At 43.5% G+C, this 13,013-nt stretch overlaps 1 protein-coding gene across 2 annotated transcripts in view; it reads left to right on the top strand.

Moving 5' to 3' along the window:
• Positions 1 to 13,013, top strand: part of LOC124788096 (venom carboxylesterase-6-like) — a 113,949-nt gene that overhangs the window by 24,936 nt on the left and 76,000 nt on the right. For both annotated transcript variants that reach the window (XM_047255207.1, XM_047255208.1), the window contains exons 3-5: positions 547 to 691; positions 2,871 to 3,056; positions 9,598 to 9,788. In XM_047255207.1, coding sequence (XP_047111163.1) covers positions 547 to 691; positions 2,871 to 3,056; positions 9,598 to 9,788 — 522 coding nt within the window. The remainder of the gene's footprint in view (positions 1 to 546; positions 692 to 2,870; positions 3,057 to 9,597; positions 9,789 to 13,013) is intronic.

Genomic DNA, 13,013 nt, shown 5'->3' on the forward strand with positions numbered 1-13,013 from the left:
CAGTACAAACAAATAAAGCACTAATACGCCTAGACAAATTATAGCACTTCATAAATAATGCGAGCACCCTCATTCCTTTTGAGTCTACAAATTATACCGCTGAGTTTGTGATAAGAAGATAGCTGTCAACGTAACTTTTCTGTCCCTCTATCTTCTCATTTTTGCTCCTTTCTTCTTTCTCTTATTTTCTTTTAAATGGAAAGCTAATCATCTCTTTCTGATTACGGAGATGTTGCGTAGCTTCTGTCAGCTGATTTGTACTTTAACGCCATCCGTTACAAAAATATAATATCAAAAGTAACCATTAGAGTCCGATGGTGAAAATTCTGTAGAGAATGTGCGTGCGACTGAGTGAAATATTCAACAATTTTTTTTTACTTATGAATTTTCATGTTTTCTCATTTCAGCCAGTTGCCTCTTAAGGTGAGTGCCACGTTGTGCATTTTCGTAAGAATTTCATATTTGCTGGTATTGTGAAACTACATTCTGGATAGTTAATTCAGAACTGTTTGTAACGCATACAGGTGTAATTTAAATGTTTTTCAGTTAAAACCTGCTGTCCCTCTTCCGGTAATGTTTTTCATTCATGGAGGCGGTTGGATAGGAGGCACTGCAAAAGGGTACGAGGCAGGCTATCTCCTTGATCACGACATCGTTCTCGTCACCATCAACTACCGTATCGGTGTTCTAGGTAAGCAAATGTGTTCAAAGTGATCTGATTTGAAATTAACCAGGTAATATGAAAACACTGCACTGTACACGGAACACGATTACAAATAGAAGTAGACAATTTTCATGCTATTAATCTGCTTGCTGTGAAAGGGTTCCCAATTACACTGTTGTTCAAAATTTAATCTCCAAAGAAGGAAACCAACATATTTTTCTGATTAATTCTCATTTGCTTTGCTTTCTTCAGTTGTTATGTGAAAGACCACCACTGGTTTGACTGTTGTTTCGTCTGCGTGTCTTCCCTCGTATCATGATGTCCCGGTGCCCCTAGCAATTTCTGACAAAAACTTAACGCTGCCACGTTGTTCACAACTGGAGAAGCGCCGAACATGTGAAACAGAGTTCATGACAACAAACACTGCAAACTAAGACTTTCGGAGGGATGACAGGTTGCCAAATAATACAACACGCTGTTTGGCAGGAGCGCTGTCTGGAGCAGCAGTTATGGTTGTGGTTTGTTGATTCCCTATTCGTGTTTCGTAAGAAAGTACCCATAAAATTATGGGTGGAGACGTTGCTGCCGTTCAAGTGGAACACTTTATTTAAGACTATAAATTTATTGAGTAAAGTAATCCCCATAGTAAACTCTGTTAGAATAGTGTTTTGATTTCTAGTTCCTTGTAAATGTGTTGAGTATATGAGTATATGGTTGTGCTATATTGTATATGAAGCACCTCTGACTTCAGAATGCGCTACGGGACGAGGAAATGGGGTTATGTGTGTGGTTTCAATGTTTAAGGTTGTGCTTGGTGTTTTGTGTGTGTCTGGTATCGATCTCTAAAGTGGCGCGTAGCGGTTGTTTTGGGCGTTTGGGAGAAGCCTCTGGTGGTTCTTGTACTAAACTTAGAATGAGGATGTGGGGCGCTATTTGTATTGTTTCGTAAAATTTTGTGGATTTGTCCTCAATAAATGAGTAGATTGTGGGATGCCCTAAAAGATCTCTTATATATGTGTCGGGGACGTACCTACCAGCGCCTACGGAAAACTTTGCTTTGCAGACACTTCAGTCTTGTTATTATAGTGTCTTGTGCCATAGACCACACTTCTGAGCAATACTGTATGACCTGACGTACGTGCTGGCGCCAGAGGAGTAGTCTGCACTCTACGGTTAGTAAGTCACCTTTCAGGAGTGGATACAACCTACAGAAAAGTGTGAAGCATTTGTTTGCTGCTGTAGTGAGATGCTTGTTCCGTGTTAGGCGTCGATCAATCTCAAGGTCCAGTTATGTTACAGAACTTCTCCAAATCAATTCCCTGCCGTCATTGATGGTCAGGGAGCTTGATTTTGGGGGTGAAGTAGATCGCCTCGCACTTTGTGGGGATGATCCTGATGTTCCATCAATTACACAACTAAGTAATCTTGTCCAGGTGTTGCTGCAGGTTGCGATGTATTTGGAGGAGACTGCCTTTACTTTTTCAGACGGTGGTGTCATCGGCATAGAGAGCAATCTCTTCACCGATTTGCTTAGGAATGTCATTTGTGTATGTGGTATAAAGGACCGGACCTAAAACCGAACCTTTCTGGATGCCTGATGCAATTTTTCGTGTCTAGCGGCACTTGTCTTCGTTCCTTACGAAAAACTGTCGCCCTGTATGGAAGGAGTCAACGATCTATATTATGTGACCTGGGCACTCAATTTGATCTAATTTGTAAATTAGGCCATCGTGCCCGACACGATCAAGTGCCTTCTCTATGTCCAGGAACACTGTTCCTGTTGTTCCTCTCCTTGCCCTGGCCAGGCAAATGTGCTCCACCAAGCAGAGGGATTGCTGGAAAATGGAATGCTCAGTGCGCAATCCAAGCAGTTCCAGAAAAAGGATATTGTTTTCAGTCAGAAACTGACAAAGGGGTAAAAGGATGATTAACTCTAGGATTTTTGTGAGGCCAGTTGGGAGGGAAGTGTATCTGTTGACTTCGGGAAGGAGTAAGTTCTTGTTAGGTTTGGGTACGGTGATGATCTTCGCAGCTTTCCTCGCTGTGAGGATGTATGCTAGCTACAGGCAGGCGCTATAAACGCTTGCGAGGAATGTTATGGCCGGATGAGTTTAAAGAAACTGACCAAGGAACATCAATTTTACTCCATTTACACCTGGTCAGTGATCATTCATGGAAGCTTGATAAACAATTTTTATTTTAACAGGTTTCCTAAGCACGGACGATGAGGTTTGCCCGGGTAATTACGGTCTCAAGGACCAAGTGGCAGCGCTGAAGTGGGTTCAGCAGAACATCGAGGCGTTCGGCGGTGACCCTGGCAACGTGACGATCTTCGGCCAGAGTGCGGGAGGAGCTAGTGTGAACTACCATATGTTGTCCCCTCTTTCTAAAGGTACGTTCTGATAGCTAAACATACATATTTAGACTAGGGACATATTTCTAATATACAGGGTGGTCCATTGATCGTGACTGGGCCAAATATCTCAAGAAATAAACATCAAACGAAAAAACTACAAAGAACGAAACTTGTCTAGCTTGAAGGGGGAAACCAGATGGCGCTATGGTTGGTCCGCTAGATGACGCTGCCATAGGTGAAAAGGATATCAGCTGCGTTTTCTTAAATAGGAACCCCCATTTTGTATTACATATTCGTGTAGTACGTAAAGAAATATTAATGTTTTATTTTGACCACTTTTTTCGCTTTGTGGTAGATGGTGCTGTAATAGTCACAAACACATGGCTCACAATTTTAGACGAACAGCTGGTAACAGGTAGGTTTTCTAATTAAAATACAGAAGGTAGGTACGTTTGAACATTTTATTTCGGTTGTTCCAATGTGATACATGTACCTTTGTGAACTTATCATTTCTGAGAACGCATGCTGTTAGAGCGTGATTACCTGTAAATACCACATTAATGCAATAAATGCTCAAAATAATGTCCATCAACCTCAATGCAATTGACAATACGTGTAACTACATTCCTCTCAACAGCGAGTAGTTCGCCTTCTGTAATGATCGCACATGCATTGACAATGCGCTGACACGTGTTGTCAGGCGTTGTCGGTGGATCACGATAGCAAATATCCTTAAACGTTCCCCACAGAAAGAAATTCGGGGATGTCAGATCCGATGAACGTGTGAGCCATGGTTTGGTGCTTCGACGACCAATCTACTTGACATGAAATATGCTATTCAGTATCGCTTCAACCGCACGTGAGCTATGTGCCGGACATCCATCATGTTGGAAGTACATCGCCATTCCGTCATGCAGTGAAACATCTTGTAGTAACATCGGTAGAACATTACGTAGGAAATCAGCATACATTGCACCATTTAGATTGCCATCGATAAAATGGGGGCCAATTATCCTTCTTCCCATAATGCCGCACCATACATTAACCCGGCAACGTCGCTGATGTTCCACTTGTCGCATCCATTGTGGATATTCCGTTGCCCAATAGTGCATATTATGCTGGTTTACGTTACCGCTGTTGGTAAATGACGCTTCGTCGCTAAATAGAAAGCGTGCAAAAAATCTGTCATCGTCCCGTGATCTGTCTTGTGTCCAGTGGCAGAACTGTGCACGACGTTCAAAGTCGTCGCCATGCATTTCCTGGTGCACAGAAATATGGTACGGGTGCAATCGATGTTGATGCAGCATTCTCAACACCGACGTTTTTGAGATTCCCGATTCTCGCGCAATTTGTCTGCTACTGATTGCGGATTAGCCGCGACAGCAGCTAAAACACGTAGTTAGGTATCACCATTTGTTGCAGGTCGTAGTTGACGTTTCACATGTGGCTGAACACTTCCTGCCGGCGGGAGTGGCCTAGCGGTTCTAGGCGCTTCGGTCTGGAACCGCGCAACCGTTACGGTCGCAGGTTCGAATCCTACCTCGGACATGGATGTGTGTGATGTTCTTAGGTTAGTTAAGTTTAATTAGTTCTAAGTTCTAGGGGACTGATGACCACAGATTTTAAGTCCCATAGTGCTCAGAGCCATTTGAACTATTTGAACCTATGGCAGCGCCATCTAGCGGGCCATCTGATTTCCCCCTTCAGGCTAGACGAGTTCCGTTCTTTGTAGTTTTTTCGTTTGATTCTTATGTCGTGAGATATTTTGCCCGGTCACTATCAATGGATCACCCTATATAATTTAGCTATTGTTGTGATTGCTCGAGAGGAAAAAATAATTAGAATGCTTAAAATTTACGCTTTGGTTAACAAAATTGGTTAAACAAGGTCAGTTACATGAAGCAAGAGACAAATGTTTAAAAAATAGCTTTATTTGTATTTAGGATGATGACCTCCTCAGTTTTCCTCTCTGTATGTAGGACAGATGAAGCGATAAGATATATGCAATTTCTCCGTATACTTTCTATTTAATAGTGTTGCTAGAACTGGAGGCATTAATTGTTCTCTTCTTTAACATTTTTAAAGGCAACTCCGTTGATAATACCAAATGAACTTAATATATTCTTTATCTTGTCATACATTATAAATAAAAGGTAAATCTCTAATAAATTCCATCGAACATAAGTGGTGAGAACGTGAGCTGTTTACAGCTTCTCCTCTGTTATGAAATGACTAATGTACAACTGGAACCAAAGAAGCTTCCAGTACTAGACTCCAATGTAATTATACTGTCCATAAAAACTCTAATGATATGGTTACTGCATAGAAGATAGAAATTAAAATGTAGCATCAGTTCTGCATTTGCCAAAAGTTTAATCGCTCTATAGCGTACAACACTGAGATTGGCTTCCAGCAGTACGCCGTCCCCTTCTTCTGCCAGCCTTCCTCATCAGTTCCGCGCATCTAGTGCATCCCACGTCATTCACAAATTGCTACAAGTATAACATCCTTGGTTGTTCCTGGCGATTCCTCCCATTAATAGCTCCTTCTGCTATTGTTCCCGTGACGTTAGTGCGCCTTGATAAGTGACCTGCGAGTTTGTGTCTTCTTCTTTGGATGTGCCTCCACAGAGATCTGGTTTCCTATACTCTTCTCAGCATCTCTTCGTTTGTAGTTCTGTCACTCCAGCTGATCTTCGCTATCCTTCAGCAGCACCAAATCTCCAGGGCCTCTAGACGCCTTCCCTCTCTCCTTCCTCCTGTCCAAATTTAACACCCGTGTACGACCACACTCCAAACAAATGCTATCACGATTCGTTTCCTTATTTCCAGACTGGTTGTCTTTCTCTTGAGTAAGTTCTTTCTGAAATTAATTGCAGTTTCGGTCTGCTGTATCTGCTTACTATTTATTCCCGACTTCTACCATCCTCTGTGATCCTGCTTGACAAATAGGAGAATTCCCCTATTATTTCTAGCTCCTCTCTTCCTCTCTTTTAATTCTTATTCTTAAAGCTTCGTACTCTTCTTCAGCAGTGCATACCACCACTTTAGCCTTTCGCTTGTTTGTTCTCATACCATGATGATTACAGTGAATGCTTTCCATTGTGCTGAAGAACTTCTGTTGATCTTTTTTTGTCTCTGTGACCACAGAAATATCATCTGCGTAGAGCAGCACGTCTGTCTTCTGCCACAATTTGTTTAGCTACCTTTGCTGAACAAGGAACGGTGTAGTTATCTGAAACACTCTGGAATCACTGGCAACTCTTCATATTGTGCGAAGCATAATATAACTCAGTAGCCATTAGCCATCACTTTTAATTGTTACTGGAATTACAGCTCGTTTCTGAAATGACTGTTGTATTATTGAAACAGCACAGTAAGGTGTACGTAAATCAAAACATAGTTAAACAACTCAGGCAAGTGGCAGTATTAACTGCAAACACAGTACAGTTATAATGGCGTTGAAACGGTTGGTCCTAAAGACGCTAGGTCTCTACAGTCTCCTTTGCCATGAGACAGTAAATTCATTGATACGGAAATAGCTGTCAGAAGATGAGTATAAGCAAAGTATGAAATACAGATTATACATAAAAACCTAAAGTATTTGTCATATTACACAGTAAACAAAACAGAAGAATACGTTGCGTTAAGAACTGAGAATTGCAGTGGATAATCTGATTATAGCAAACAACATATTGTAGACTAGACTTATCCCTAATGACTAAATTCCTTATGCAGTGCTATGGTATGCCATCTTTGAGACGGCTCACAAATTTCTGAGGATAGGAGCCAGTAACCCTGTAATAACAGTGCTGTTCATTAGAATTTTCCTCGGCGTATGTTGTCTAGCTGCATGTCCGCTTCCTACGAAGTCTCAAATGTTGTCAGTACGATTCGAGTATAGAAATATCATTGGAGAAGTTATATGTAGTTCTTCTTTTCTTAAAGGACTTCTTCGAAAACTATTGTCTCAAAACACACCAACGTTAACATCTTACAGCGTGGAACCTAATCCGTTTGCACCTCTGTAAAGTACGCTATTTTGTTGACTCTCAAAATAACCAAATGTAATATACTGCTTACAAATAGGCGGAAAGATCCGTTATCGTATGATCACGCGATTGCTGAACGGTCACTGAGAGCACTGCGCACGCGGGGATGAAAACTATAACGACTCCACAAAATTAACCGTAGGGAAGCCAGGTGAGAGTCTAAGGTTTGTTGGTCTTTAGGAAATGTAATCCATCCACAATGGAGCCAGCTTACAGAACCCTCGTTCGACCGATACTTAGTATTGCTCGTCAGTCTGCGGCCCGTACCAGAAAGAATTGATGGAAAAAGTAAAGAATATTCACAGAAGCGCATGGCGTTTCGTCACAGGTCAGCTTACGAAGAGGGAAAAACATCACGGATATGCTCATCCAACCCCACTGGCAGGCGTTGTAAGAGAGGTGTTGTGCTTCAAAGTGCAGTTTGCTGTTAAAATTAGGTAAGCATTCTGTATTAAAATACTCAGCCTTTGTATTGGCTTCTCCTACGTACATCTCGCGAAAAAATTCGAACTCGCTTGGAGGAGTATCAGCAATCGTTTTCCCTATGAATGGGAACAGGAGTGTGAGGAAGTGACCGTGTATGACGCTAACACAGCTAAGAAGCCTTTCGGCTTGTACAGAGTGGTCAGAAACAGTCTGAAATGCTTTTAGGGACGTTGCAGGATATGTTATGCTGAGAAAAGGTTGTTAAGAAAAAAATACCTTACGTCGCCCCGTTTCCGAGTTAGTTATCATCATTGAAGTTAGCCAATCCGGCTGTTGCACGCGATCATTCAAGAGACCCACTAGACACAACAATTAGTTCAAGCTGTTCTCATAGCATACATGATAGCGCACGAGACTGTTCACCCTTTGCCTCGGGTTCGAGCCTTACTGCCTTCTCAGATCCAGTTTTTGTATGGCTTTCATGTTTGATCTTAGGAAATCAAACGGAGTACACGTCTGTCTGGTCTCTGGCGGGCCGCATGAATTTGCGCTCGCAACTGACTGATTGGTTAACTCCACTGCTAATTAACTCGGAAACGACGCAACGTATCGAGTTTTTTCTTAAAAATTCTTTCTCTGCACAACCTACCCTGCACCACCCTTACAAGATTTTTTGTACTGTTTCTCACCACCCTATACAGTGAATCACGTAAGTATACCATCACTTCAGGTGACGGCAAACATGAAGACATGTGCGGGAAAAGGAGCTAACCCTCAAATATAAAAGCTTAGAGATGAGTGTTTCCATCTGTTGCTGAACAAGGGAACTATCAAATTTGACATTGGTCTCATCAATAAATATCACATTAGGATATTTAGGAATGAGACCAATGTCAATTTTGATAGTTGCAGTACCCAACAACAGATGGCAACACTTATTTCTAAGCATTTACATTAGAGGGTCAGCCCGTTTTTCAGCGCATGTCTTCTTATAAACTGAATGTCCTGAGTATCCATTCCCAATATTATCAGAAACTCGAACTTCAAATGTGGAACAATGTTGTCTAGCAAACGTGATTCAAATGGCTCTAAGCACTATGGGACTTAACATCTGAGGTCATCAGTCCCCTAGACTTAGAACTACTTAAACCTAACTAACCCAAGGACATCAAACAAATCCATGCCCTAGGCTGGATTCGAACCTGTGACTGTAACAGCAGCGTGGTTCCGGACTGAAGCACCTAGTATCACTCGGCCACAGCGGCCGGCTGTTTTCTAGCATACTTCGACGTTTTCCTTTGAGCACTTCAGAAAATTTGTGGAGCTATACAATTTTGCAAAATTCTTAAGCTCTATACATATCTATAAACAGAATATAGATTTTTGTATTATTCAATGAGGAAAATACTACGATATTCGTCTCAACTGCTTCTACAGGTTTCTCATTGAGGATTTTTTTATCACCAAGAGCACACACATCGATCTGAAAATACAGCATGCGACATTTCGTATAGTACTGTGGTTAAGGTGAAACCACCTATCTTAATTTTAAGGCCGTTCTAACGCTATTTCTTGAGACATTGACAGCGTGTTCACAGAATATTGTGTTACAATCTCAGATGTGTTACAGTGTTGAATCACAGTTAAGTTAGTGTATGGAATGTAAGGCATTATTTCTTTTATCGCGAAAGATAAAAATTAAATACGGTATTTACAATTGATAAAGTAATAAAATTCGGATTAATTACCTGCTAGGCAAGAAAATTACAGGGAAAACTAAATTGAGTTGTTGGAGCAAAAAAAATTACTTACAACAATATGTCAAACATTGCTTCACTTCCCAGAAAACATAACTCTGATACACTCTTAAATCCTGTCTAGTAACTGAAAGCCACACATGGATTTCACAGCGTTTGCAACGAAATTGTTAGAAACTAATAAAATGGTTAATATTATTTATTTAGACTGTTTCTTAATCTTGGTAAGCAATATCTAATCACTATGACTTGTCGTGTCTGCTGAACTACTGTCCATTTAGGAATTTTTTCAGCATACGCCTTGGTCATTTACAAAATGATGAATGCTGTGTTTACGTTCCAGGTCTGTTCCAGAAGGCTATTTCCGAGAGTGGTGTAGCATCGGCAACTTGGGCGGTCAGAAGACCGGGTTTGGACAAGGCTCGCAAAGTGGCAGCCCTGCTTGGATGCCCTACAGAACCAAACACCGCGTTGGTCGAATGCCTGCGGGGCGTCGATGCGTTCAACCTCACCGCTACACTGTTGCACTTCATTGTCAGTACTTGCAAATTTTTATCAATCTGAGCATGAGAGCACAAGCTCCAAAAACAAAGTGGAATTCTTAGAAGTAGTACTGGACATAAGATGAAATTATATGTTTCTTTTAAATGCACTACATAGTCATTAAGTCGTGAAGGAAGGACATGTTACGCATCTCATGCCACGGAACGTAGCACTAAACTGCACCCAGCTGCTGATGCAGACAGTTTGCTCTTGCATATTGAGACCCGACTTCAGAACATTTTGCAAGCATAGTGTATACACTCCTGGAAATTGAAATAAGAACACCGTGAATTCATTGTCCCAGGAAGGGGAAACTTCATTGACACATTCCTGGGGTCAGATACATCACATGATCACACTGACAGAACCACAGGCACATAGACACAGGCAACAGAGCATGCACAATGTCGGCACTAGTACAGTGTATATCCACCTTTCGCAGCAATGCAGGCTGCTATTCTCCCATGGAGACGATCGTAGAGATGCTGGATGTAGTCCTGTGGAACGGCTTGCCATGCCATTTCCACCTGGCGCCTCAGTTGGACCAGCGTTCGTGCTGGACGTGCAGACTGCGTGAGACGACGCTTCATCCAGTCCCAAACATGCTCAATGGGTGACAGATCCGGAGATCTTGCTGGCCAGCTTAGTTGACTTACACCTTCTAGAGCACGTTGGGTGGCACGGGATACATGCGGACGTGCATTGTCCTGTTGGAACAGCAAGTTCCCTTGCCGGTCTAGGAATGGTAGAACGAGGGGTTCGATGACGGTTTGGATGTACCGTGCACTATTCAGTGTCCCCTCGACGATCACCAGTGGTGTACGGCCAGTGTAGGAGATCGCTCCCCACACCATGATGCCGGGTGTTGGCCCTGTGTGCCTCGGTCGTATGCAGTCCTGATTGTGGCGCTCACCTGCACGGCGCCAAACACGCATACGACCATCATTGGCACCAAGGCAGAAGCGACTCTTATCGCTGAAGACGACACGTCTCCATTCGTCCCTCCATTCACGCCTGTCGCGACACCACTGGAGGCGGGCTGCACGATGTTGGGGCGTGAGCGGAAGACGGCCTAACGGTGTGCGGGACCGTAGCCCAACTTCATGGAGACGGTTGCGAATGGTCCTCGCCGATACCCCAGGAGCAACAGTGTCCCTAATTTGCTGGGAAGTGGCGGTGCGGTCCCCTACGGCACTGCGTAGGATCCTACGGTCTTGGCGTGCATCCGAGCGTCGATGCGGTCCGGTCCCAGGTCGACGGGCACGTGCACCTTCCGCCGACCACTGGCGACAACATCGATGTACTGTGGAGACCTCACGCCCCACGTGTTGAGCAATTCGGCGGTACGTCCACCCGGCCTCCCGCATGCCCACTATACGCCCTCGCTCAAAGTCCGTCAACTGCACATACGGTTCACGTCCACGCTGTCGCGGCATGCTACCAGAGTTAAAGACTGTGATGGAGCTCCGTATGCCACGGCAAACTGGCTGACACTGACGGCGGCGGTGCACAAATGCTGCGCAGCTAGCGCCATTCGACGGCCAACACCGCGGTTCCTGGTGTGTCCGCTGTGCCGTGCGTGTGATCATTGCTTGTACAGCCCTCTGGCAGTGTCCGGAGCAAGTATGGTGGGTCTGACACACCGGTGTCAATGTGTTCTTTTTTCCATTTCCAGGAGTGTATTTGTCAGAAGTTAGGCAAGCAGGTTGTCTGTGTTGGCATGGGATATGCTGCGGTCGTAAAGTTGAACTTATTTATCTCATATAAGTATCTATCATTGGTAAGAAAATACCACCAAGTTTCATGAAATGGGAGCATTAAAGAAATCTTTTAAGCTGAGAAAAATTAGTGGGAGAGTAAATGTTGCTGTTACGTAAGCTGAGGCAACTAAAGACTCTGAACAAAGAAACAAGTTAGTCACTCCCAGAATACATCATGAAAAAAAAGTAATATCGCCTCTGTTCTTGATAACAGCCTGTATTCGGCAAAGAAGTGACTCCACAAGTTTCTTCGGGTATTCCTTACCCAGCACAAGCCACTCATTGATGACTGAGGTACCAAATCCTGGAAATTATTTACATCTGAATAGCAGCGTGTGTGATAAGGTGCCTAACTGTTCGACAAACTAGCAGCACACACTGAGGTGACAAAAGCCATTGGATACTTGGTAATATCGTGACGGATCTCCTTGTACCCTGCATAGTGCAGCAGCTCGACGTTCCATGGACTAAATAAGTCGTCGGAAGTCCCCTGCAGAAATAGTGTGTCATGCTGCCTCTATAGCCGTCTATACTTGCGAATTTGTTGCCGGTTCAGGATTTTGTTCACTAGCTGACCTCTCCAGTATGTCAAACGACGTTCGATGGGATTTCTTTCTAGCGATCTGGCTGGCCAGATCATTCGCCCAAACTGTCCAGAATATTCTTCAAAAAATGTTCAAATGTGTGTGAATTCCTAAGGAGCCAAACAGATTAGGTCACCGGTCCCTAGACTTAGACTCTACTTAAACTAACTGAAAGAAACCTATGCTAAGAACAACACACACATCCATGCCCGAACTCGAACTTCCTGCGGGAGTGGCCGCGCAGTCCGTGACATGACGCCTCAAACCGCACGGCTACTCTGCGCGGTAAATATTCTTCAGGCCAATCGCGAACAGCTGTGCCCCCAGAGACATGGTGCATTGTTAACTATAAAAATTCCATAATTGTTCTGGAACTTGAAGTTCATGAATGGCTGCAAATGGCCTCAAAGTAACCGAAAATAACCAATTCCAGTCAATGAACCGTTCGGTTGGACCAGAGAAGCCAGTGACTTCCATGTAAACACAGCCTCCACCATTACGGAGCTAAAGGTAGCTTGATCAGTGCTTTGTTGACAACTTGGGCCCATGGCTTCGTGGTGTCTCCACCATACTCGAAACCAGCCGTCAGCTCTTACCAACTGAAATCGAGACTCACCTGACCAGACCACGGTTTGCTAATCTCCTAGAGTCCAACTGATAAGGTCACGAGCACAGGACAGGCGTTACAGGCAATATCGTATTGTTAGCAAAGGCACCCGAGTAGGCCATCTACTACCATAAGCCATTAACGCCAAATTTCGCCGCTCTCTCCTAACAGAAACGTTGATTTCTGCGGTTATGTCACGCTGTGTTGCTTGACTGTTAAAACTGACGACTGTAAACAAACGCCGCTGCTTTCGGTCGTTAAGTGA

Source organism: Schistocerca piceifrons, chromosome 3, assembly GCF_021461385.2.
Source record: "Schistocerca piceifrons isolate TAMUIC-IGC-003096 chromosome 3, iqSchPice1.1, whole genome shotgun sequence".
NCBI lineage: Eukaryota > Metazoa > Arthropoda > Insecta > Orthoptera > Acrididae > Schistocerca > Schistocerca piceifrons.